Source organism: Anas platyrhynchos, chromosome 26 (genome assembly GCF_047663525.1).
Source record: "Anas platyrhynchos isolate ZD024472 breed Pekin duck chromosome 26, IASCAAS_PekinDuck_T2T, whole genome shotgun sequence".
Classification (NCBI taxonomy): Eukaryota; Metazoa; Chordata; class Aves; order Anseriformes; family Anatidae; genus Anas; species Anas platyrhynchos.
The window spans coordinates 511,546-532,014 of record NC_092612.1 but is presented as its reverse complement, the minus strand read 5'-3'; the positions used below and the strand labels follow the sequence as shown (position 1 = coordinate 532,014).

At 63.0% G+C, this 20,469-nt stretch overlaps 1 protein-coding gene across 2 annotated transcripts; it reads right to left on the bottom strand.

The window, feature by feature from the left end:
- Positions 1 to 187: 187 nt before the first annotated feature.
- Positions 188 to 20,381, bottom strand: SNX27 (sorting nexin 27). 2 transcript variants are annotated; one of them, XM_038167803.2, is made up of 13 exons: positions 20,071 to 20,381; positions 13,060 to 13,291; positions 12,715 to 12,907; positions 11,902 to 11,966; positions 10,838 to 10,942; positions 9,612 to 9,690; positions 7,467 to 7,630; positions 6,276 to 6,365; positions 5,263 to 5,412; positions 4,898 to 5,026; positions 4,628 to 4,687; positions 3,117 to 3,179; positions 188 to 342 (listed from the first exon to the last, which is right to left on the bottom strand). In XM_038167803.2, the coding sequence occupies exons 1-13, from the start codon at positions 20,352 to 20,354 to the stop codon at positions 295 to 297; spliced, it is 1,662 nt and encodes a 553-aa protein (XP_038023731.1). In that variant the 5' UTR covers positions 20,355 to 20,381; the 3' UTR covers positions 188 to 294. The 2 variants fall into 2 exon arrangements, with proteins under 2 accessions (XP_038023731.1, XP_038023732.1); XM_038167804.2 differs by lacking the exon at positions 3,117 to 3,179 and having other exon boundaries at positions 20,071 to 20,380.
- Positions 20,382 to 20,469: the final 88 nt, after the last annotated feature.

Here is a 20,469-nt window from a genome sequence, read left to right as displayed (position 1 = left end):
GATGTCTCAGTTTCCAGTTGTATAAAACAGGAGCCCAGTCCGCCTCCTGGCATCGGCCCCGGGTGGAAAGGAGCAGACAGACCCCGGGGCGAGCTCGCACCGGCCGCCACCGCCTTCCCCTTGCCGCCGCCGAGCCTGCCCTTCTCCTCGCTGCTTAATTCCATAAACATGAAGTTCACAAATGGTATTATTATTAATAATATTTAGTTTAAGGGCTTTAATACAATAACAGAATTTGTAAGTGTTAATTTTGGGTGTGGGGGGGAGGGGGTTACGTTCTTCCGTGCCCAGGGGCTAAGTGGCCGCGTCCCTCTGCTGTGACCTGACCATCTGAAAGATGTTCTGCAAGAGAAGAGAAACGAGAGGTCAGGGGCAGCCCTGCAGGACGGCTCCTGGCCCCCACGGTCCCACCCGGCACAGCCCAGGGGCTCCCCAGCCTCCTCCTCCTCTTCCTCCTCTTCCTCCACTGGCAGCTGCCCGGCCCCACCGCGGTGCAGCCGCTGAGCACGGGGCTGGGGGAGCTCCCCGGTGCCAGCCCCGCTGGCAGGGCAAGGTTTCGGTTTCTGCCTCAAATGGGAGGCTGGGGGCAGGCGCCGTGCAGGAGGACGCTTGGAGCCCTGGGGGAATGAGCTGAGGGTTGGGGCGCACCAGGTCCCATGGGTGCTGGTGGTCGCTGCTGTGGGTGGCGCGGCTCCGTGCGGTGTGGGGTGCGCCAGGGAGCCCTGGGCACGGCTCTGCTCCGGCACCACCGAGCCCCCCGGGAGCTCGAGCAGAGGAAAGGAGGGCAGGAAGGAGGCCAGGAGCAGCCCCGGGGACCGGACGGATCCCCCCAGCTCTCTCCTGGCTCCACGAGCAGCCCTCCCTCCAGAAAAGGGCCAGAGGCTGCATGTAACCCAAATTCTGCCTGCACGACTCCGCGCGTTCCCTGGAGCTGACCCGAGCCCAGCAGCTCTCAGCAGCTTCCCTGCCGCAGGAGGAGGACGGAGGACAGAGAATTTCCCCCATGGCTCTGCCCCAGGGCACCAGCTCCCTCTCGTGCCAAAGCCACTCGCACCCAACGCACCCCCACTGCCCCCCGCCTTACCCTTGGCCCATCCCGTGGTGGGGCCAAGGGTGTCCCTTAAGGGCTTGGCGCAGAAAATAGGGCCACAAGGGTTGGGCAGCTCACAGAGCACCAAATACATCCATGAAGTATCTGCCAAGTTCCATCAATCTTTTTATTTTACACGAGGGAACGAAAATCACCCGGTGACCGGTCAGCAACGCTCCTGATCTGGAATTAGCCCCCCCCAGCTCGTGCTGCTCCCATCAGAGCAGTGAGGGCAGCGGTCGGGCTTTGGGGTGCCGGGGGCAGCGGTGCCCCGCGGTGCTCCCCACGCCAGGAGCTGCGGCCAAAGGGTTCCCGGTACAGCAAGCGAGATCATGCAGACGCGAATGAATCCAACGGGACAAAAACCTTTCCCCCCCCGGCAGGGAAGTCCCGGGGTGCTCGGAAGTGAGGAGCCGCTGATGGAAGAGGGAAGGAAGAGAATGCCCCCGGTCCCCGTTCACCGAGGCCCCAGGAAGAGACGTCACGGGCTGCGGGAGGGCGCGGTGCCACGCGCGGGCAGGAAGCGGCGCCAGGCCCGGCACAGCCCGCAGCTGGCTCCCGCGGCCACCCGGCTCCGTGCCACCACCTCGCTGCCACAACTCCTGCGGGGAGCTCAGCGCCCGGGGGGGGAGTTCCAGGCAGCCCCCCCCAGCCGAGCCTGGCTCTTTCTTTCCTGCGGTGTCTCCGGGTTTTGCGGGCAGGGCACTGGCTTTGAAAGGGCAACGCAGGAACACGGTCGCGTGCGCGAAGCCTTCACCACGCTCTTCCTCAAGTGCGCCGGGTGCCGGGGGATCAGTGGGGTTACCCCCACGGGACGTTATCATGCAGGATCTGCCCGGCAGAGGAAGCATCACAGGGGCGGGAGGCTCCCACACCCCCGCCAGCCCGCGCCGCTCCTTCCTGAGCGGTGACACATCCTGCACCCTCAGCTACAGCTTTCTGCTCAGTCAGAAGGGGCTCTCGCCCCTTTGATGTCCCAACGCTTTCTAGCCAGCACCACGTAACTCCTGCCCACGAGGCGCACCTACGGGAACCGCTGGGGTTAACAGCTTTCTGCCTCACCGAACGCAACCGCGCTTTGGTTCTTTCGAGCTCAGTAACCTGCAGCTATTTCGGACACCCGAGCGCGGAGCTAAAACGTGGGGTGGGAGCATGGCAAAGCGAGGGGTCTGCAGCCACCACCAGTGCTCCGAGTCCCCGCAGAGGAAGCTGCGAGCAGAGGCTTGCAGGGAGGCACCCGCAGAGGCCGCGGCTCCTGGCACGCGCCGCTCCATGAGCGCATCAGAGCAGCGGGTGCCTCCCCGCAGGGCCCCTCCGTGTGAGGTGCTGGGCTAAGAGCCTACGCGAGGATATCCTAGGGGCGGGCAGGGAAGGCTCCCGGATGCTTCTCGGCGCATCTTGAGGCAATCGGAAGCGTTTAGCTTTGACTCCTGGCCAGCTGGAATGCGAAAGCGGCTGGGCAGAGGGCGGCAGCGGGAGAGGTGCGTTCGCGAGGCTACGACAGAAGCGGTTTCGCTCCTCACTAGGAAAGCAGCGCTGGGAACGGCACGGTCAGGCCCTAAGGGTCCTCACTCCATCGCAGAAGAACAAGAGAAAAAACCACACACCACTAGCCCGCGGCTTCCAGGATAAAGTCTCTGGTCCTTTACAAGGCGAGCAGAGCCACAGCGTTTGTCCCCGTGCAGCTGCGCCCGTCCCCTCTCCTCCGGGGAGGCGAAGGGAGCCGCCGCTCGCGGCCGGAGCGTCGCATCCCGGGGCATCCGGAGACCGGCGGCGTCCAGGAGAGGGGCCCCAAACGTTCCTAACGTCAGCAAAGAGGCCTCGGGGCACAAAGCCACCTCTATCCCATCAAAAGCAGCAGTGGGGGGGTTAGTCTGCGGGTTCCCTCCGAGGAGAAGCCACTAGGAAAGGGCACTGTTCTACGCTAACGGGAGCTGGAGCAGAGGAGCAGGAGACACTAGGTCCGCAGCACAGCAGCCAGGCTGGCTCACAGAGCACAGATGCTGTTTGTTTTCAGCCCAATTACCTTGCTGCACATATTGTCTTTACTGCAGTTCTTGTTATCCTTGTCTGTTGCTTCCTCCTCCACCTTTACAAGGGAAAAAAATAAAAAGGGTATAAATAAAAAAGCAGAGCCGGAGGGGACGGGAGGAGACTGAGCAGCTGCTGCTGCCGGAGCGGCTGGAAGAGCGTCGGGAAGGATCCGGGGCGCTGAGGGCGACGCCGTGGCCTCGGCAGGGAAGGAACGGGCTGGCCACGAGGGCACCGGGCGGCCACGCGTGCCTGGCTCCCTGCCCACATGGCCCCACGCCAGCCCCACCGACACGGGGAGCTGCGGAGGAGCTCAGTACGAGGCAGGCTGCCCCCCCAGGAAGCTTCTGCTCCACGATCCAAAGCGGCAGCCACGAAGGCTTTGTTCCTCGAGGGGCAGAGAGGTCACCCCGGCAGGGACGCAGGGCCCAGAGCCCAGTTCCTCGGCTCTGCAGGCGGTGCTGAGCGCCGCCTGCTCCCCGTGCAAAGCCTGGGACTCCTCGTCCCGGCCTGCACGCAGGTCTGTGGCCCCTCGTGAGAGTGCCTGCTCCAACCTCAGGCTGAGCCACGCCACTTTCCATGTTCACTACAAAACCCCGCTGGCCTCGCGCTCCTCCATCCACTGCTGCATCCCTGGGGCCGCACGGCTGCTGCGGGCTGTGCCTGACCCTGTGCTCCCCGTGTGCCTGCAGCATCCTGCGCCCAGCACAGCACCAGCACTGGGCCCTGGCCACACCGTGACGAGCACCAGCAGCCCTGCCCCGTGCCCAGCAGGTCGGAAACTTCCCCGTGGAGAAGGGAATCGTCCCCGCCCAGGAGCCTCCACGCCGGGCAGATCGTCCTGGATCCCTGTCAGACTCGCCGCGTTTAAGCTCTGATCAGATCAAGGGCAAGGAGAGGCCCCAGCCTCCAGCGGCCGCTTCTCTCTGCTCCCAAAAGGGAGGGCGACCTCCCCGGGACAGCAGGAGCCGGGGCACACGCGGCGGTGGTGCAGCAGCCACAGACGAGGTGCTTCCAGTCCCAGCCCCCCTGCCAGCACGGAGCCGTCCCTGGGACCCGCGGGTGACACCTCTCAACGGCTTCAGCGGGAGGAGGCCGAGCAGCCCCCTCAGGCTGGGACTCAAAATAAACCCTAACACCTCCCTGCTCCCCAGCAGCTTTCTGCCAGAGGCTCTCGCGACCCCTCCTGAGTCATTCCGCAGCCCCCGTAACCCCGCCGCAGGACGGACGCTTTGCCCCCTGCACTCGGCAGCAGGCACCAGGGAGCGACCGGGAACCAAGCAGCTCCCGGAGCTCCTCGCTCAGACACAACACGCAGCGCCCTGCACCCACAGAGCCCGAGACCCCCCCACGCTCCCAGCAGAGCCCCCCTGCTGCTCCAAGCACCCAGCTGCTCCCCACACAATCCTTCCTGCTCGGGCTGCGGGTCGGAGCCAGGCAGAATCACTTGCAGTAAAAAGCTGCCGAAAGAGGCGAAGCCGTTGCCCTGCAGCGGCGGGCCCTTACCTCCTTCCTCCACTTGAGCTCGCAGAAAACCCGTTCGAAGCACTCGTGCATGTAGTTGAACTGCAGAGAGAAAGCGGGTGCGTGTCAGGCGGCGGCGCGGCACCCAGCGCCCTGCCCGTGCTGCCGGCTCCTCCTGGCGGCCGCCTGCCTCCCCAACGCCTCCCGCTCGGAGCTGGGTGCTCCCCTCCAGCTCCCTGCGGATCCCAGAGGGAGGAACAAGCGGGATGCGACTCCTCCTTCCCCGTCTGTGAGTAACGGGGGCACACTTACGTAGGGGGTGAAGATTTTAACCCATCGGGGTTTCTTCTCTCCGCGTGCGTACTCGAAACAAAACGCCATCCCCTCCTCGTCCGTGTCCCACCGCTGCATTTCGTCCCATTCGAACGCTATGACCTGGTTCTGAGGGGAGGTAAAACCCCGTGAGCCCCGAGCCAGCAGCCCCCGGGCACGGGGGGGTTTAAGGCAGATCAGAAAAAGCCAAGCCACGCACGGGGGGGGTGAGGGCAGGGAGTGACGCCCCGTGCTGCCAGCCAGCAGCAGTCCCAAGCCCCAGAGCCCTGGGCAAGCTGCTCCCCCTTCCTACGAAGCCGAGGCGGGTACCGGGACCCCAGGCAGAGCCCTGCTGTGCCCCTCACCTCCAGCTGGCCCTCCTCGGTGCAGGCGTGGAGTTTAAAGTGCTTGATGCTGATGGCCGTGATGACATGTCCCTTCCGCCGGGAGTCACAGGAGCAGTGGGGGAAGATGATCTCGTTGTAACCCTCGCACGTCCGCAGCATGTTCAGGTACTGCAGGGGGAAAGCGACAGCGTTGGACGGGGATCCAGCCGGGGTGCAGAGCTGGGGAAAGAGCAGCCCCAGGCTCCCCAGGAGTTATTTACAAGTCAGATTCTGCTTCTTGATCTTCGAGCCAAGCTCGCGTCTGGCGGCTGAGCTCGGGGCACCCCCCTGCTCCCCCACATCTACGCCGGGCAGGCTCAGCGAGTCGCACCGAGCCCCCAGGCGCTCGCTGGGCAAAGCGATAAGAGGCAGAAAATCGGTCGGGCAGACAGACAGCGAGATCTGACACGGGATTTGCAACCTGGGGAGACTTCTGCCAGGCAAAAAAGACACTAAGAGACAGGGGCAGGGGACACAGCGAGCAGCACTGCGAGCAGAGCAGTGCCCGTGCCTCTCGGCCAGCCCAGTGCCACCGCTTGAGGCGGTTTGAGGCAGAAGACGACCTTTGCCTCTCCATTACTGGGAACAGCTGCTCCCAAAGGGCTGGGGGTGGAGGACTGCTACACGGCACGTTAAGCACCTCACCTCTCAGCACTGGCTGTAACACGCCAGGTTTATCGCTGCCTTGTTTGGAGCCCAGTCAATTCGTGGCCGTGCCAAGGACAAGCAGCTGATGGAGCTCGCCGGGCACGCGGGGCGGTTTTGTTTCGGGCAGCAGCAGACCCATGGGCACGGCCCAGCCCCACGCCTGGCACTGCTGCACGCCTGCAACCCTGCCGAGGCCTCTGTGCCAAACCAACGCTCCCACAGCTCTGCGGGGTTATTGCTTTCCAAGGAAAGATGTTTTTCAAGGCTGCAGCTATCTCCTTCCCAGACTCAGCACTGCACGGCACTCGCCGGAGGAAGCGACCAGGACAGGTAGGACAACTCACCATGACCATCTTCCTCTGCTCACACAGCTTCTGTAACTGGTAGGACTTCTCTTCTGCTTTGATGTAGCCTTTCTTGACATCATCGACAGCCTGAAACAGAAAAAGGGAAAGAACACCCAGGAGGTCAGGCCCCAGGATCTCCTCGCAGTGCTTTGCCTGCCCCAGCTGGCCCCGTGCCACCCCAGCTCGCAGCCTCGCAGTCCATCGTGCACCCAGCGAGGGCCGGGCTCGGCAACTCTGGCCCCGAGCCTCTGCCTGCCTCGGGCAGCACGCAGATGCCTGGGTCTAGGAGGAGTCTGAGAGAAAATTCCCCAGATGGATCTGCAAATGCTGGTACTTGGAATCCTGCCTCTGCCTTCGGGCACCGTCCGGTACAACCCTTCCACCACAGACACACGCAGCCGCCTCCAGCAGAGCAGCACAGGCTTTGTTTTCACCCTCCGTGCTGCTGGAGGGCAGTGCTGCCATGCAAAGGCTGCTTCACTCTTCGGCAGTGAGCAGGTACACAGTGCTGCCTTTAGCTGCACAGCCTCACACTGCTCAGCCAGGACCCCTGCCCTCGCACCAAGCAGCTCGTGAAGCTGCCAGCCAGTCTGCGGCATCGCTGAGCTTGCTAACAGCTCTTTTCTCAGTTTGTGTCAGAGGCTGGTACTTGTCAGTTGGAAGTGTTGGGACAGCGTTTTTGGTGGCTGAGACAGAGCAGGATTTAGCTCACTGAGCTGTGCAGGTGTCTACCTCTGAGCTGCTCATCCTAGACCGGCTGTACACAGTCAGAGCACAGCTCCTCTCAGGCTCACTTCACCCCAGAGCAGCTGCGCAGAAGGGGTTGAGTGAAAGCACAGGCAGGAACGTTCCCTTTCCTCAGGGGGGGCAGGGAGAAGCCCCCAGCTGGTCACAGACCTGGTGCAGAGCTGAGGAACACGGAACCTCCCCTGGCAGGCAGCCTGGAGCTCTGATGGTGCCGTGGCCACCAGCTCACCGCAGAGCTGCCGACTCACCCAGCCACCAGCCCGTGTTCCTCAAAGCTGCCTGAGCAGCGCCAGCCCTCAAGCTCCTGCTCTGCTGCCAGGACACCAAGGCACAGCGGCGTCTGGAGTGGTTCTGGGAGCCAGGCGCTTGGCTACCAGCAGGCGCTGGCTCACCACCAGCAAGAAATCGCAGCTCCTGCCCAAGGAGCTCGCGGGCACCTACCTGATGGAAGAAGTAGGTGACTGCCAAGTCATTGTCATTGAGAAGAACCTCCTCCTCTGTAGTGAAAAGCCATTTCCGGATGGTCAGGCATGTTCCCGGCACTGCCGAGGTGTAGTTCTGCACGTAGAGTTTGTGGGGGAATTCGTTGGGCGCCAGCTTGCGCACTGCAAGAAGCACAGGACACCGAGGTCAGCACAGGAAACCGAGGTGAGCTGGGCTCAGTACCTGCTTCTGCAGTGCTGGACCCCAGGGGTCCCTCTCGGTGGGCCCTGGCACACAAACAGGAATTAATTCCCTGGAGATCCAACTCCTCCTGGCTGATGGGGGAGGACGCGGGTGCTGCCCTGCTGCCACCCATGCGGCCGGGCAGGGCACGAGCTGAGGACAACCCCACGGAGTGTGGTCCCCGGGAGCCATCACAGCAGCCCGATGTCACCCTCTGCTGAGCACGGGGAGGATCACCCTGCCCAAGGTCACAGAATCACAAATGTCTTGTGATGGGAGGGACCTGCTGGAGCTCAAGAAGAGTTTGGACAACACTCTGAGACGTGCTTTGATTGCCTGTTAGAGCCGGGCTGGCTCCAGCAGGTCCCTGTCCCTCTGGTGCTGGGGCCCCAGAGCTGAGCACAAAGCTGCAGGCAGGGTCTCAGGGAGCAGAGCAGGGGGCACGACCCCCCCACACTGCTCCAGGGCACTGCGATGCGCGGCGCTGCCCCCACACTGCGACTTGCTGCTCAAGGCCATCTCCAGCTCCCCACGGGAGCGTTCTGGGCTTGTTTCCATTTCCCTGCAGCTTCCTCGGAAGGGCCCCTCCGCATCACGGTGCTGCCAGTGCTGCCCGCGCTGCCCCTGCCGATGCTCACTGCGTTCAGAGCTGCTGCTGCTTCCCTTCACTGTGATGGATGGGAAGGGGAGCTCGGCACGTCTCCTTCATCAGGTAGGGTACGGTCACTGTCTCCCTGCAGCCGGAGCTAACAGCTCCCAGGGAAATTAAATGGAGCGCATCCAGACAGGAATAAATGGGGATGCTCACGGCGAGCGTCCGGAACGCACAGGCCGTAAAGGTTAACTGGAGATTTTCCTGTTCTGAGCGCTGTGCTTCTCAAACTGCTCAGAGCAACGGGGCACCACCAGCACCAGCCAGGGCCTGGCAGCCTGAACGCCCCCCGTGGGACTGTGCCCGCATGCAGCAGCCTCCCACCTCCTGCTCCGGGCTCCCTGCACGGCTCAGGTCAGCACCCGAGTACAACCCCAGCTTGTCTTCTGAGCTGGGTCGCTTCAGGAGGGCTTTAGGAAGGCAGAAGTTGTCCCTGCCACTTGGCCAGAATTTTCATGTGTGAGGAGCAGTCCCAGAGATCCCCCCCTAAAACTGCACAGCTTGCAGTAACTCCAGGGTGAGTCTGAGGCAGGCAGAGCTGGCGATGCAGAAATGAAGGCACCCAGCTGGGAAGGAGACGTGCACTGGGCTCAAAAGGCAGCGCAGGGACAAGGCCAAACCACCACACCCACTCAGCAGCGTGACCTGGGCAGTTTGGACACCTCAGGTTCAGTGAAGCTGGGGGAGCCGAGACCAGGCAGAGACCTCAGCATGCTCCGAGCTGGGAGGACGGGGATTTGCGATTCACAAAGTGCCGGAATAGTCGCCCAGAATCCTGCAGCTGGGGCTCAAACACCCCAGGATTCAGAGGCTGAAGGACAGACGGGTCAGCTCGCAGCACGTGTCCCCTCTGGGCCTGGCCATCACGCCCCCTCTACGTGTGAGCAGACTAAACCCAGTTCCCTCTGCAGCCCCCCCTGCTCCCCACCGAGACGCTTTTGGTGCCCCCTCTCCAGGCAGCCACGTTTCAGTGCTGCCGGCCGCTCTCTCTGCTGGCTGGGCCCTTTGAACTGCAGTAAAACACTTCTCAGTTAACAAGAAGCTCATCTCCTTGAACTGTTTAAGGGCTGGAAAGTCAAGCAGCAGCAGAAAAAGCCATCAAACTTTGAGGGCTCCTCATTATCAGAATCCGCTGCGCCTGCCCGATTCCTCCCAGGGGCTCCTGACTTTGTGAGCACAGATAAGGCCCAAACGAGTGCCACCAGGCTCTGCACCGCCGAGCTCCCTCCTCAGCTGCCTGTGGGCACCAAAGGGATGAGAAGACTTACCAAAGGAGTGATTGATCACTTCGAACAAGGCGAAGTAGTTTGCGGTAATACTGTCCATTCCAACTTTAGCAGCCACGGCCTAGAGCAACCAGAGGGGAAAACGGAGTGAGCAAAGCAGGAGCCAGCACCCGGCAGTCCCCGTGCAGGGCAAGGCCAGCGCCGTGCAGGTTATTCCAAGTATTCATTAACCCGAGGCGTTAGTCATCAAGGAAAGCCTGAATGTTATTCTTCCCGCAGAATCAGAGCTTTTCTTTAGCGAGGGCCCAGACTCGCGTGCTTTTGCCTTCCTGCAAACCGCAGACTGCAACTGCCCCACTGCTGACAATTAGGTCATCTGCTCTTCCGACGCCTCTGCTTTCAGTTCCTGATGGAGGAGCACATCTCCCCGAGGAGCCGGCTCCAACACCACTTCAGCCCTGCGTGCTAATACCACAGCCACATCCCACAGACCTCGGCGGAGGCGATGTGAACTTCAGCAGGTCGCGTCCCAAGTGCCTGAAGGCACCACGACTCTGCCAAAGGCACCACGAGTCTGCCAAAGGCACCACGACTCTCCTCCAGCAGCGGGATTCTGCTGCGCAAAGCAGCAGCTCCTGCGGTCCTGCTCTTTTGCAACCCTTCAGCTCCTCGCTTGCAGCAGCACTTTGAGTTCCCCTTTTAACTAGTCTGCCCCCACCGCCTTATTCCCCCTCCTTCATCGACAACTTCCATTTCTCTCCAGCAGTGCTGGCTGAAGTCAGTTGTTCTTCACCTTCCGCTCCAAGCACTGGGCCTTCAGGCCGCCTGCAGACCTGGAACCTGCCCAGACCATTCCCCAGGGGTCACTCCCTTCACGCCCAGCTCGCTGTCCTGCCACGCAGCCACAGAGGCGCGTGCCGGACGCAGACAGCTCTTGGATCCAGCTCCTCCTCTGCAGCCACAACACCCGATCTGCCTGGTGCTTCGAGCCATCCGCCAGCTTTCAGATACTATCAGTGGAAATTAATTCAGCGATGACTCCGTCCTTGCAGCCAAGACTGCCAAAGAAAATGCTGCTTCAGCACAGCGCGAGGTTGGAGCTCGCCAGCATTCCTGCCCTCTGCGAAGCAGCACTAGTGCCTACCTGCATTCGAGAGGAGCCGAGAACCCAGTGGGCACCTCTGGGCCTTGGTTCGTGCCTGAATCACGTTAACCTTCCAGTCAGGGGAAAAAAAAAACAAACCAGAACACAACAAAAAGTAGCTCACCTGGTACACCTGATCTGTAGTGCTGTTCTTTTTGACTCTGACTGTCACTGTTGTTATATCTGGTAGTGCTACCCTGAGCTCCACGTCTGAGACACCATTGTAATTCTAGAGAAAGGCAAAAAGAAGGCAGAAATCAGCCAGAAATCATCAGAGTCCACCAGACGTGGCCACAGGATCTGGGAATCGCTGCTCCCAGCTGCAGCCCAGAGCTGAGCCCAGGGTCCCACGCGTGCCCTGAGCAGATGCCCCCGCTCGCTGCCACGAGCTGAGCCCTGAGCTCGACTTTACTGAGCTCCAGGAGCACAGTGGGGGGAATTCCTGAGCTCCACGGACCAGGCCTGGTGCTGGCTGACTAACGTGGTCACTCATGCACTCTCACGTCTAGCAGCCAGCTCCCCTGCAAGCCTCAGGAATCTGCTCCCAGGCTGCGTGGGGGAATTCTGAAAGGAGGAAGAGGTGAGCTCTGCTTCGAGGCAGGACGCCAAGCAAACTGCTCCGGACCACGCCGGGGAGGATTTTCCAGTCGTGGCTTTGTCAGTGAGGAGCGAGAGAAAGCTTTGAGCCAGAGCAACTGAATTCACCACGGAAAAGTTGGGAAAAGGGCAATGGCCAGAGGGCAAACAGCGGCTCTGCTGCTGCGGACAACCCAAACCCGGGCAGAAGCAAGTCAGACGAGCTGGTATTTAAAGTGCCTGCTGCCTTTCTGCCCAGCAGCTGCCGAATGCCAGCAGCTCACACACACAACTCCCGGGGCTGACATCAGCAGCAGGAACCAGCAGGCAGCCTGCTGCGGGGCCAGGGAGGCCCAGGGCAGGCAGCGAGGCCTCGCACCTGGTTCTGGTCCTCCAAGAGCAGCCTCGGAGCCGTTCCCAGCTCCTGCTACAAGGAGAGGCTTCCTACGAGCAACAGCAGGCTGGCAGCGAACCACAGCCTTGGTTTTCTGCTCTGGCGTTCAATTTGCCCAGCTGAGGCTTTGTTGGGGAGCATCCTCGTGCTCTGACCCAGTCTCCCCATGCCTCCGTACCAGGGCAGGCCGAGTTCCAGCGCCGTGCCCGCGTGCCTACCTCGTCCGACTCCGACAGGAACTCCTGCATGATGTCGCTCTCGCCGATGACGCGTATCGAGCACACTGCGGGACAGAGAGCAGGGGTCACTGCCTTGTCCTGGGGCTGGCAGAGGCTGCAGGGTAACAGCAGCCGCCTGTCCCGCAGCCTGCAGGAAACTGGGGAGGCACGGGGAGTCCGGCAAAGCCTCCTGACACAAGTGCTTTGCAGGCTGCACCAGGGCTGCTGGCACGGGGGCTGATACACCCCGAATCCCCCCCGACAGCAAGCGACAAGCATGCAGCGGCGCTGAGGAACTCACTGCTGAGATAATCCCCGGGGGGAAACCCAGGCTGCGGGCACGTGGCCAACAGGAGGCTCTGACTGCACTGGGAAGTGGGCAAGGATTTCATCAATGCGTTATTCCAGAGGGAACGAAGCTGTTTGGGGACTCGGGCCAGGCTCAGTAAATAACCTGGGACAAAACTGTACCAGGCTGCACCCCCGTGCACGCAGCCTGCCGTTTCCTCCAGCCGGGATGAAGGCGAAGGAGCAGGGCTGGGACAGCAGCGGGGTGGGGGAACCTGCCCCGGGCCACACCGAGGGGCTTCGTGCCCGGGAGCTGGGTATGGGCAAGCCTGAGCTCAGCACTGCGGGCCCCAAACCCAGCCCAGCCACATTGTGAGCTTCTTTCCCTGGCTGACAAACGAATGCCTGTGCAGCTCGAGCTTCCAGGTCTCCAGGGAAGGACGGGCCCCGAGGACTCGCTGCCTGCTGGCGAGGAGGGCGGCGTGCGGCCGCACGGCTGCCCGGGCGCTGCGCCCAGCCCCGCACCTTTCTCCAGGTACTCCTCCAGCCCTCGCCGCCGGGTATCCAGCTGCTGCTCCGACAGGGAGAACGGCCACTTCCCCGGCAGCCGCGGGAAGGTGAAGTTGGCGAATTCCCGTTTCAGGTTCTGGTGCAGGATGGCAAACTCGCGGTACCGCTTGGAGCAGAGCTGGCGGCCCGCCATGTACACGTTGTACACCTGCAGGGAGCAGAGCAGGGGCTGGCTGGGGCGCGGAAAGCTTTCCGAGAGCAATCAGGCACAGCGCTGCCTCCCCGGAGCCACGGGTAGCACGGAGCAGCCCCCAGCAGCCCCCTCCTGTCCCCGGGGAGCGCGGCCCCGCCGCCACTCACCACGAACTTCTCGCCGTTCTGCTCCACGTGCTTGTAGGTGGGGATGGAGATGGGCACCGCCTGCTTTTCCGTGTAGTCGTAGAACGACTGCCCCAAGGAGTCATCGCTGGGGTCGAGGTTATCGGCCTCGTGGGGAGGCACCGACAGCACCGTCAGGATCAGCTCCTTCTCCCCGGCGCGGATCAGGTCCACCACTTGTTTGTGGGTCGCTCCCTCAACGTTCACCCCGTTCCTGCGAGAGAGGGCAGAAAAGCCATAAGCAAGGCAGGGGGGACAGCAGAGCTTTCAAACCACACCGGGAGCAGCCCAGAAACCCATCCTGTAACTGCTTCCCTCAAAAATCCACCAGCTGCAGGTGACTGACACCTCCACGGCTTCAGCTCTCTTCCCACAACGGGTTACACAAGCTAAAGAGGAGTAAAAAAAAATCAACCCACTTATTTTGTGTTAAAATTCTGCAAGTTCTGCTCCAGTGGCAGTGGGTTTTGCAGCTCAGCTCCGCCTGCACAGCAGCAGGAAGGCGAGCGCTGCTCTGGGCTGAGCTGCTCCAACTTCTGCTGGCGATCTCTCGGGGTGGTGGTTACGGAGTTGTCTGATGGCTTCGGGCACAGGTAAAGCACCGCACGGCACGTTCGCACCCAGAACGTGAGCCTTCTCCTCTCAGCTCAAGGGAAGCACACGAGGTGACCACAGAATTGAGGAACAACACCACTGAGTTGCTCTGAGTTGCACTGTCTTGCTGCTCTGCTAGGGCAAAGGCCAGCTCCCACCCTCGGCAGCCCCAAAACACAAGGTAGATTTCCAAAAATCTGCGCTGAAGCTTCTGGATGAACAAGAAGGAGAACGCAGGCTCGGGCGCTTGGAGGGCGAGGGCAAGAGGCTTCAGAGGCTGCTCCCAGCTGCCGAGACGAGCACCCGCGAGCCCACGGGCGCGCTGCCAGGGGAGATGAGATCTCTCCAGTTCCTCCTCGACAGGCCCGGGAGCGCTGCCGCAACGAGTGCGGGCTTCCAGCTCTTGCACTGCTCCAGCCTGACTGCAAGAGCTCGTCCAGCGATGCCCCGAGGCCCACGGAAGCCCCAGGACACCTCGGAGCGTTCCTGCCCTTCCTGCTCGCCCCGAAGCCGCTGGCAGCGACTCGCCATCCGGCTCTCGCTTGGCCCGGAGATGGCAAGCTCGGAGAGACACCGCTCTGAAACCCAGCCCGAGGTCCAGAGAGAGCTGCAAGGCTCTCTTCCAAATCTGGAAAAGGACGGGGCTGCTTTTCTTTCTGATAAGGGCTAAATGTAGTAGCGAGCCTCCAGAAACGTGCGGTGTCTCCGTACGGAGCTTGGCACCCGAACCATCCCCTGCAGGAACAGCCCCAGGCGGGGCGCTGCCCTCGGGAGGCAGCCGCGGCACCCGTGGGTGACCAGGGCTCACATCCCCCCCGCAAGCCCACTCACAGCGAAGCTGCCCAGGGCTCCAACATGTGCCAACGGCCCCCCCAAACCCTCATCCTCATTTACACCACGGAGGGGCTCGGCCGGGACGCTCAGCACAGCTCCTGCCCGGAGCTCTGGAGGGACACTGAGGGGCGCCCGCACCTCCCCGGCCGTGTGGCCTCCCCACGAAGCCACCCTGCGAGCCAGCGAGCCACCACAGCTCGCCTCAAATCAAGTGTGAGATTTAATTTCAAGCCCTAGCACTGGAAGGAAAGAGAACAGCTCTCCCCACTCCGCATCGATCGCTTTTATTGAGCTTTTACTTACGAGAATCGCCCCGGAAAGACCCGATCTCAGCTTCCAGGCCTGGGGGAGAGAACCCAGACTCAGCACCAGGCTCAAAGAGCCCCTGGCAGCGGCTGCGAGGCACACAGAGCGCCCGCACTGTGCCCGGCGTTGGACAGGCCCAGACATCAGCTGCAGCCACCAGCAGCCAAGGCAGCGGTGTCACAGCAGGTCACACCGTGTGATGCAGACACGCTGGGGGACGGAGCAGAGCGGTGTCTGCTCTCCTTAACGAGCTGAAAAGCCCCAAAAGAACCGGGTTTGGGAAGGGCAAGGCCAGGGAGTGAGCGGCCACAGGCTGGCTCGGCACCCGGCCACGTGAACACCCAGCAAGGGCAGAAGCGCCGAGATGGACGCGGTGATGCTGTGGGTCCCCTCCGGCTCAGGACGCTGTGTGAGCTCGGGATATTCCCTGTGAGACCCCGGGATATTCCCTGTGAGACCCTCGGGATTGTCCCTGGCACACACCAGACCTCGAGGACGAGGCGCGTTTGCCAGCGCAGCGCTCCCCCACGCACCGGCACCGAGGAGCAGGCGCCTCAGAGCCAGGAGCAGGTTTCACTTCTCCCATTTGCACACTGAATGACTCATTTTCTGTGAAGACTTCTTAAAATTTCCCAACTGCCTGTCAAGAGAAGACAAGGAAATTTGCTGCAGAAAGCCTGCAAGACGCTTCCCTGAGATTAAGCCCGCAGCCTGCCTTTGTGCCTTGCTGAGCCCAAACCACGCAGCCAACAAACCACGCGAGGAAAGCTCAAGTCCCCTCTGAGGCAGGAGCCTCGCCCTCCTGCGTGAACATTTCCAAGGAGAGACGGGCGCTTCGGCATCCCGACCCCTCTCCCTTCTGAGGCCGTTCCACCAGCTCAGCTCCAAACCCCTGGGCTTTGTCACGGCTGAGGCTCCCCTGCAGGACGCCCCTGGGACTGTCCATGCCCAGCAGCCCCACCATGGTTCCAGCTCCAGCTCAGATCACGTCCTTCCCCCCAGAGGGGATGAGAAACGGCCTCAAGTGCTCCAAGCCTCGGCCCTGATGAGCAAGGAGCAGGGCAGGCAGGCGAAGCCTCCCGTAAGCCCCAGGGCATGTCCTGCCGGGGTGCTCGGCGGAGGCCACGCAGCATTTCCCCATCCCCAACCTTCCTCAAACGGCTGCGAAATCCAGAGCCAGCATTCGTGCAAACAGATCAAAAAAAACAGGCAGAAACCATGAAGCGCAGCTCCCGTGACCTCCCCTGTGCCTCCGACAGAGGCTGGGCTCGTTACCATCTCCACAGCCGCCTCTCCTGACATTTTAAGGAAGTTTTCAGGTCCCTGGGCACATTTCCACGCTCTGCTCTGGCAAACAGCACAGCTGCCGTTTGCCGGCTCCAATTACGAGAGCACCAACTCCTCGTAAATGAACACCTGAAACACCCTGAAAGAAGACAAGGCACGTGAGTGTTTCAGCAGGTTAAAAGCTAAATATTACTCACAGGAAAACAAATATTGGCTTCACAGGTAGTCCTGCTGAAAAAGGACAAACATTTTGGACACTTCGGCAGCCAGACGTGCACCAAGCCCTTGGGAGGTGCAGTTACCAGCAGCCAGCTTCCAGCCCGCCCAGCACCAGCTCCGAACACACGGCCTGGGTCGAGGCCTCCTCGGTTTCTCCTTCCTGGATCCAGCACAAGAGCAGCTCACGGCGAGCCCCAGGGCCAGCACGGAGCAGAGCTGGACGTTCCCATGTCCCCACACCAAAGCAGCGACCTTTTGCCTTCCCCTCGCTTCTCCTGGGGGGAACTCACGCTGCTGACGACAGCTCGAGCCCGTGACAGTGGTGCTGGTTTCCCAGCCAAGCCCCGAGCAGCCCTACAGTCCGTAGGCTTTGCTGCTGCTGCTGTTTCCCTGCAGGCATGGGTCCGAACCCCAGCGAAAGGAAACCCTCCTGTCCTAGGGACAGGACCCTTAGAGTCTACCCAAAACTGCTGGGACCAGTGACCAAGGAGGGGACACAACACGCGGGGAAGGCACCGCAGGACGCCAGGGCCTGCAGCAGCCGTCCCTGTGGGGCAGCCGCTGCCACCCGACCACCACCAGGTCCTTATCTCGGGTCCTTATCTCACATGCTTGCTGCAGAGGCTTCCAGCAACCGCAGCGGGGAAACGAGCTCTGTGTGGCCGTTCTGGCACATCGCTCACCGCTCAGGGCCATGAGCTGGGGCGCCACACACCACACAAGTCCAGAGCAAGAGGCAAGGTTTGCTGCGCCGTGGGGTTGGTGAGACGGGCAGCCTAAGGGCTCGGGCCGAGGCACCCCGCTGCCCCTTCCACGAGGGGATTTGCTGGGGACACGCCCTGCGTGCGGGCAGCAGAACGCTGCCAACAAGCAGCAGCAGCAGCAGCAGCCGCCTCCTTTTTAGGGTCAGCCTGTGCTTCCCCACGGCACAGTCATCTCCGGGGCAATCCACGGGGTTAGACTTTGGACCACGAGGAGATAAAGAGTCTGAGTCCGGAGGGATGGAGCCGGTCACCGGGAGGAGCGCTAAGGAAGCGCCCTCATGCAGAGCCCCGCGGTGTGGGGAGCGGCCCCAGGGGTGGATCTCACCCCTGGGAGAGTCCTTGGGCTGGTGACGTGCCTGAGGGACAGCTGGGAAAGCAGGGAGCCCATCAGCAGGACGCCCAAACCCCATGGAGAGGAGCTGGCAGGGCCCTGCTGCTGATCACGCTGAGGATGGGGCCTGGCTCCGGCCACACGTGGGTCAGGGCTCTGAGAACCACGGCCCTTCCTTCGTTACCTGCTCAATTATGGCCCTTCGTTACCTGCCTAATTATGGCCAGCGAGCTCCCCTGCAAGCATTAACGCCAGCGCGATTTTCCCTCCATCGAGATTAACGACGATTGTCATTCAGGGCGATAATCAAGAGCTCAATTAGCTCTCATTGTCTGTCTCCAATGCCCTCAACACCCACAAACACACACGGAGGTAAGGAGATTACAGAGCACACCAGAGTTATGTTGCAAAACCAGCCTCCGACACCAGCTCTGAGCTACGCGCCAGGCACGGGGCGCGATACAGCGACGGACGGCAGGAGATGGCAGGAGAGGGCTGCAATGAGTGCAGGAACCCAAAACCCTTGGGACAATGCCCAAAACCTCCACGGGTCACAGACAGGGCTGGGAGCACCTCGCCGTGCTTCCCTGTGGGGGAAACCAGGCTCAGGCGAAGCTGCAGCTGCGGGGCTGGGGCCCGGTGAGGAGCCAGATGCTGCCCACCGAGCCCCAGCCACGGAGCTCTCATAGCTCCAGCTCCAGCTCCCTCCACCTGAACCCATTTGTTTGGACCCCCCCACCCCGTGAACACCGCTCAGTGCCCAGACGAGAGCAGGACACACGGACAGCTCCGGGACACAGCTCCCGGGAATGCCACCCCCGGCACTGTGCTGGGTGCCGCTGTGTGAAGGAAGGAAAAGCAGCGCGATGCTGGGAGGCCGTGGTATTGTTTCCGACTCCAGCTCACAGCCCTGCTCGGATTTATTCGCAGGAGCTGGGTTTTGTCAGAGCCAGGAGGGTCAACGCCTGCGCCAAACGGGACCGGTGCTGCCCGTGACCTGTAGGGCCGGCGCACGCAGCTGGGTTAATGACCCTGACAAGAGAGCCAAAACCATCCCACGGCGCTACGAGGAGCCACGCGGGTGGATTAGGAAGCGGCTTCCCCCCGGAGAGGGGCAGGGAGGAAATCCCCGCTCCTGCGGCCGCTGCTCCCTGCCCGAGCTGTCCGGACACCGCAGGCTGTGAGCGAACCTCAGCCACTGCCTCAGCTCCTGCACCGCTGCCGAAGCTCAGAGCAAAGCTCAGGCCGAGCCTTCCCCCTGCCCAAATCCTGACCTCGAGCTGGAAGCCGAGCCCCAAAGCCAGGACCGAGCCCCGGTGCCTCAGCACCCCCCTCCTGGCCCCCACAGTGCAGGATTTCAGCTGGGCGCCTTGCCACGCTCACAAACATTTCCCTGGGTCGATAAATGCTGCTCCCCAGCAGGTGCCCCAGGTGCAGAACTCACCCCCGGACACCTCTGCGAGGGAAATCAAAGCCAGGAGCGTTTGGGTCCCACAGGAGAGCGACCGAGGCCAGCACCGTGCCCACAGCAGGGCCCGGCCGGGGAGTTTGGGCTCTGCGGGGCCAGGCACCACCGCTGCAGCCCAAAGGACCGGCAGCGAGGCAATCCCGCTGCTGTAAATCCCTGTAATTAATTTAGTAATTGGACTTCCCCAGCACAGCCCGACCTACAGCCGCGCAGGGACCGGGGGCACGCGGAGCCAGCCCAAGGAACCGCACGGCCACAGGGAGAGAAACCCGGACGGGCCGGGGTGCACCTGATGCCAGCCCCCAAATCTGGGGTGTTTGGGGGAAAAAAGGCGCGGTGCCACCAGGCTGAGGCGTTCCCATGAGAGGTGTCAGTCCCGGACAGCCGGGACCCCGAGAGCCCAGCCTGCAGCCAGCCCCAGCCCCAGCCCCCTGCCGGGTCCCACGGGGCCTCATCCTGCCCCCAGGCGCTCTGTGCCCCCCCCAATCCACCACAACGCCCCCCCCTCACTCCCCATCGCTGTCCCTTCCCCACTCTCCCCCAGGATGCAGCCCCCTGCCCCCAGCCACCCCCTTCACACCCCCCCTACCCCCCCCCATCCCTGTCCCGCTCTCCTCCAGGTTCCTCCCCACGCAGCCGTGACCCCACGGGGGGGAGAATTTGGGGTGGGGGCTCCCACTGACGTTTCCTCCTAAGGGGTCCCACCGCAGAGCCCCCCAGGTTCGCATGTTTATGGGGCCGCCGGGCTTCACCGAGCCGAGGGTCCGGGACCCTGCCCCGAGCCGCCCCCTCCGCAGAGCGGCTCCTTGGGGAGCCTGCGACCCCCCCCCCCCCCTCCGCACACCCCCTTTGAGACCCCCAAACCCTCACCTTCCGAGGAGGGGGGGGGCGCGCCCCTGCCCCCCCACGGGGGTCTCCCGAAGGAGCCGGGGACGGGAGAGGCTGGAGGAGCCCCCCCAGCGAGGGGAGGGTGGGGGGCAGCCCCCCAACCCCCCCAATAACCCCCCCAATGATCCCCCCCCGTGAGGGGCGGCCAGAGCCCGGCTCCGTGAGGCGGCTCCGTGCCGGGGGGGGGGACCCGGAGCCCCCCGCAGCCCCCCGCACGCCCCCCCCCGGTCTCCACTGAGGGCCCCGGCCCCGGCCCCGGCGCAGCCCCCGGCTCCCCCCCCAGCCCCCCCCCCCGTACTCACACCTCCAGGATGCGGTCGCCCTTGCGGACCCCGGCGCGGTCGGCGGCCCCCCCGCCCAGCACGGCGCTGACGTGCTGCAGCGGCGCGTACAGCTCGCCGTTGATGCTCCGCAGCTGGCCGCCCTCGCTCACTTGGCCGCGCACGTTGAAGCCGTAGCCGGACTCGGACTTGACGATGCGCACCACCCGCGGCCCCCCCGGCCCCCCCGGCGCCCCCTCGCCGCCGCCGTTGCGCTGCGGCCCCGCCGCCGAGCGCGGCAGCCCCTCGCCCTCCTCGTCCGCCATCTTGGCGAGCAGCGCCCGGCCGGCCCGTCACGCGCCCCCGGCCGCGCCGGCCACCGTAGGGAGCCGCCCCCCGTTTAGGGAAAGGGGATGCTGGGAAATGTAGTCCGAGGCCTCT

Bases quoted from the DNA above. Each gene is read 5' to 3' on its own strand.
- SNX27 (XM_038167803.2), bottom strand. From the start codon at position 20,354: ATGGCGGACGAGGAGGGCGAGGGGCTGCCGCGCTCGGCGGCGGGGCCG. The intron at 12,908-13,059 runs GTGAGTGGCGGC...TGCTCCCTGCAG, and splicing joins AGAACGGCGAGAAGTTCGTG to GTGTACAACGTGTACATGGC. The intron at 5,413-6,275 runs GTGAGTTGTCCT...TTCCCCCTGCAG, and splicing joins AGCAGAGGAAGATGGTCATG to TACCTGAACATGCTGCGGAC.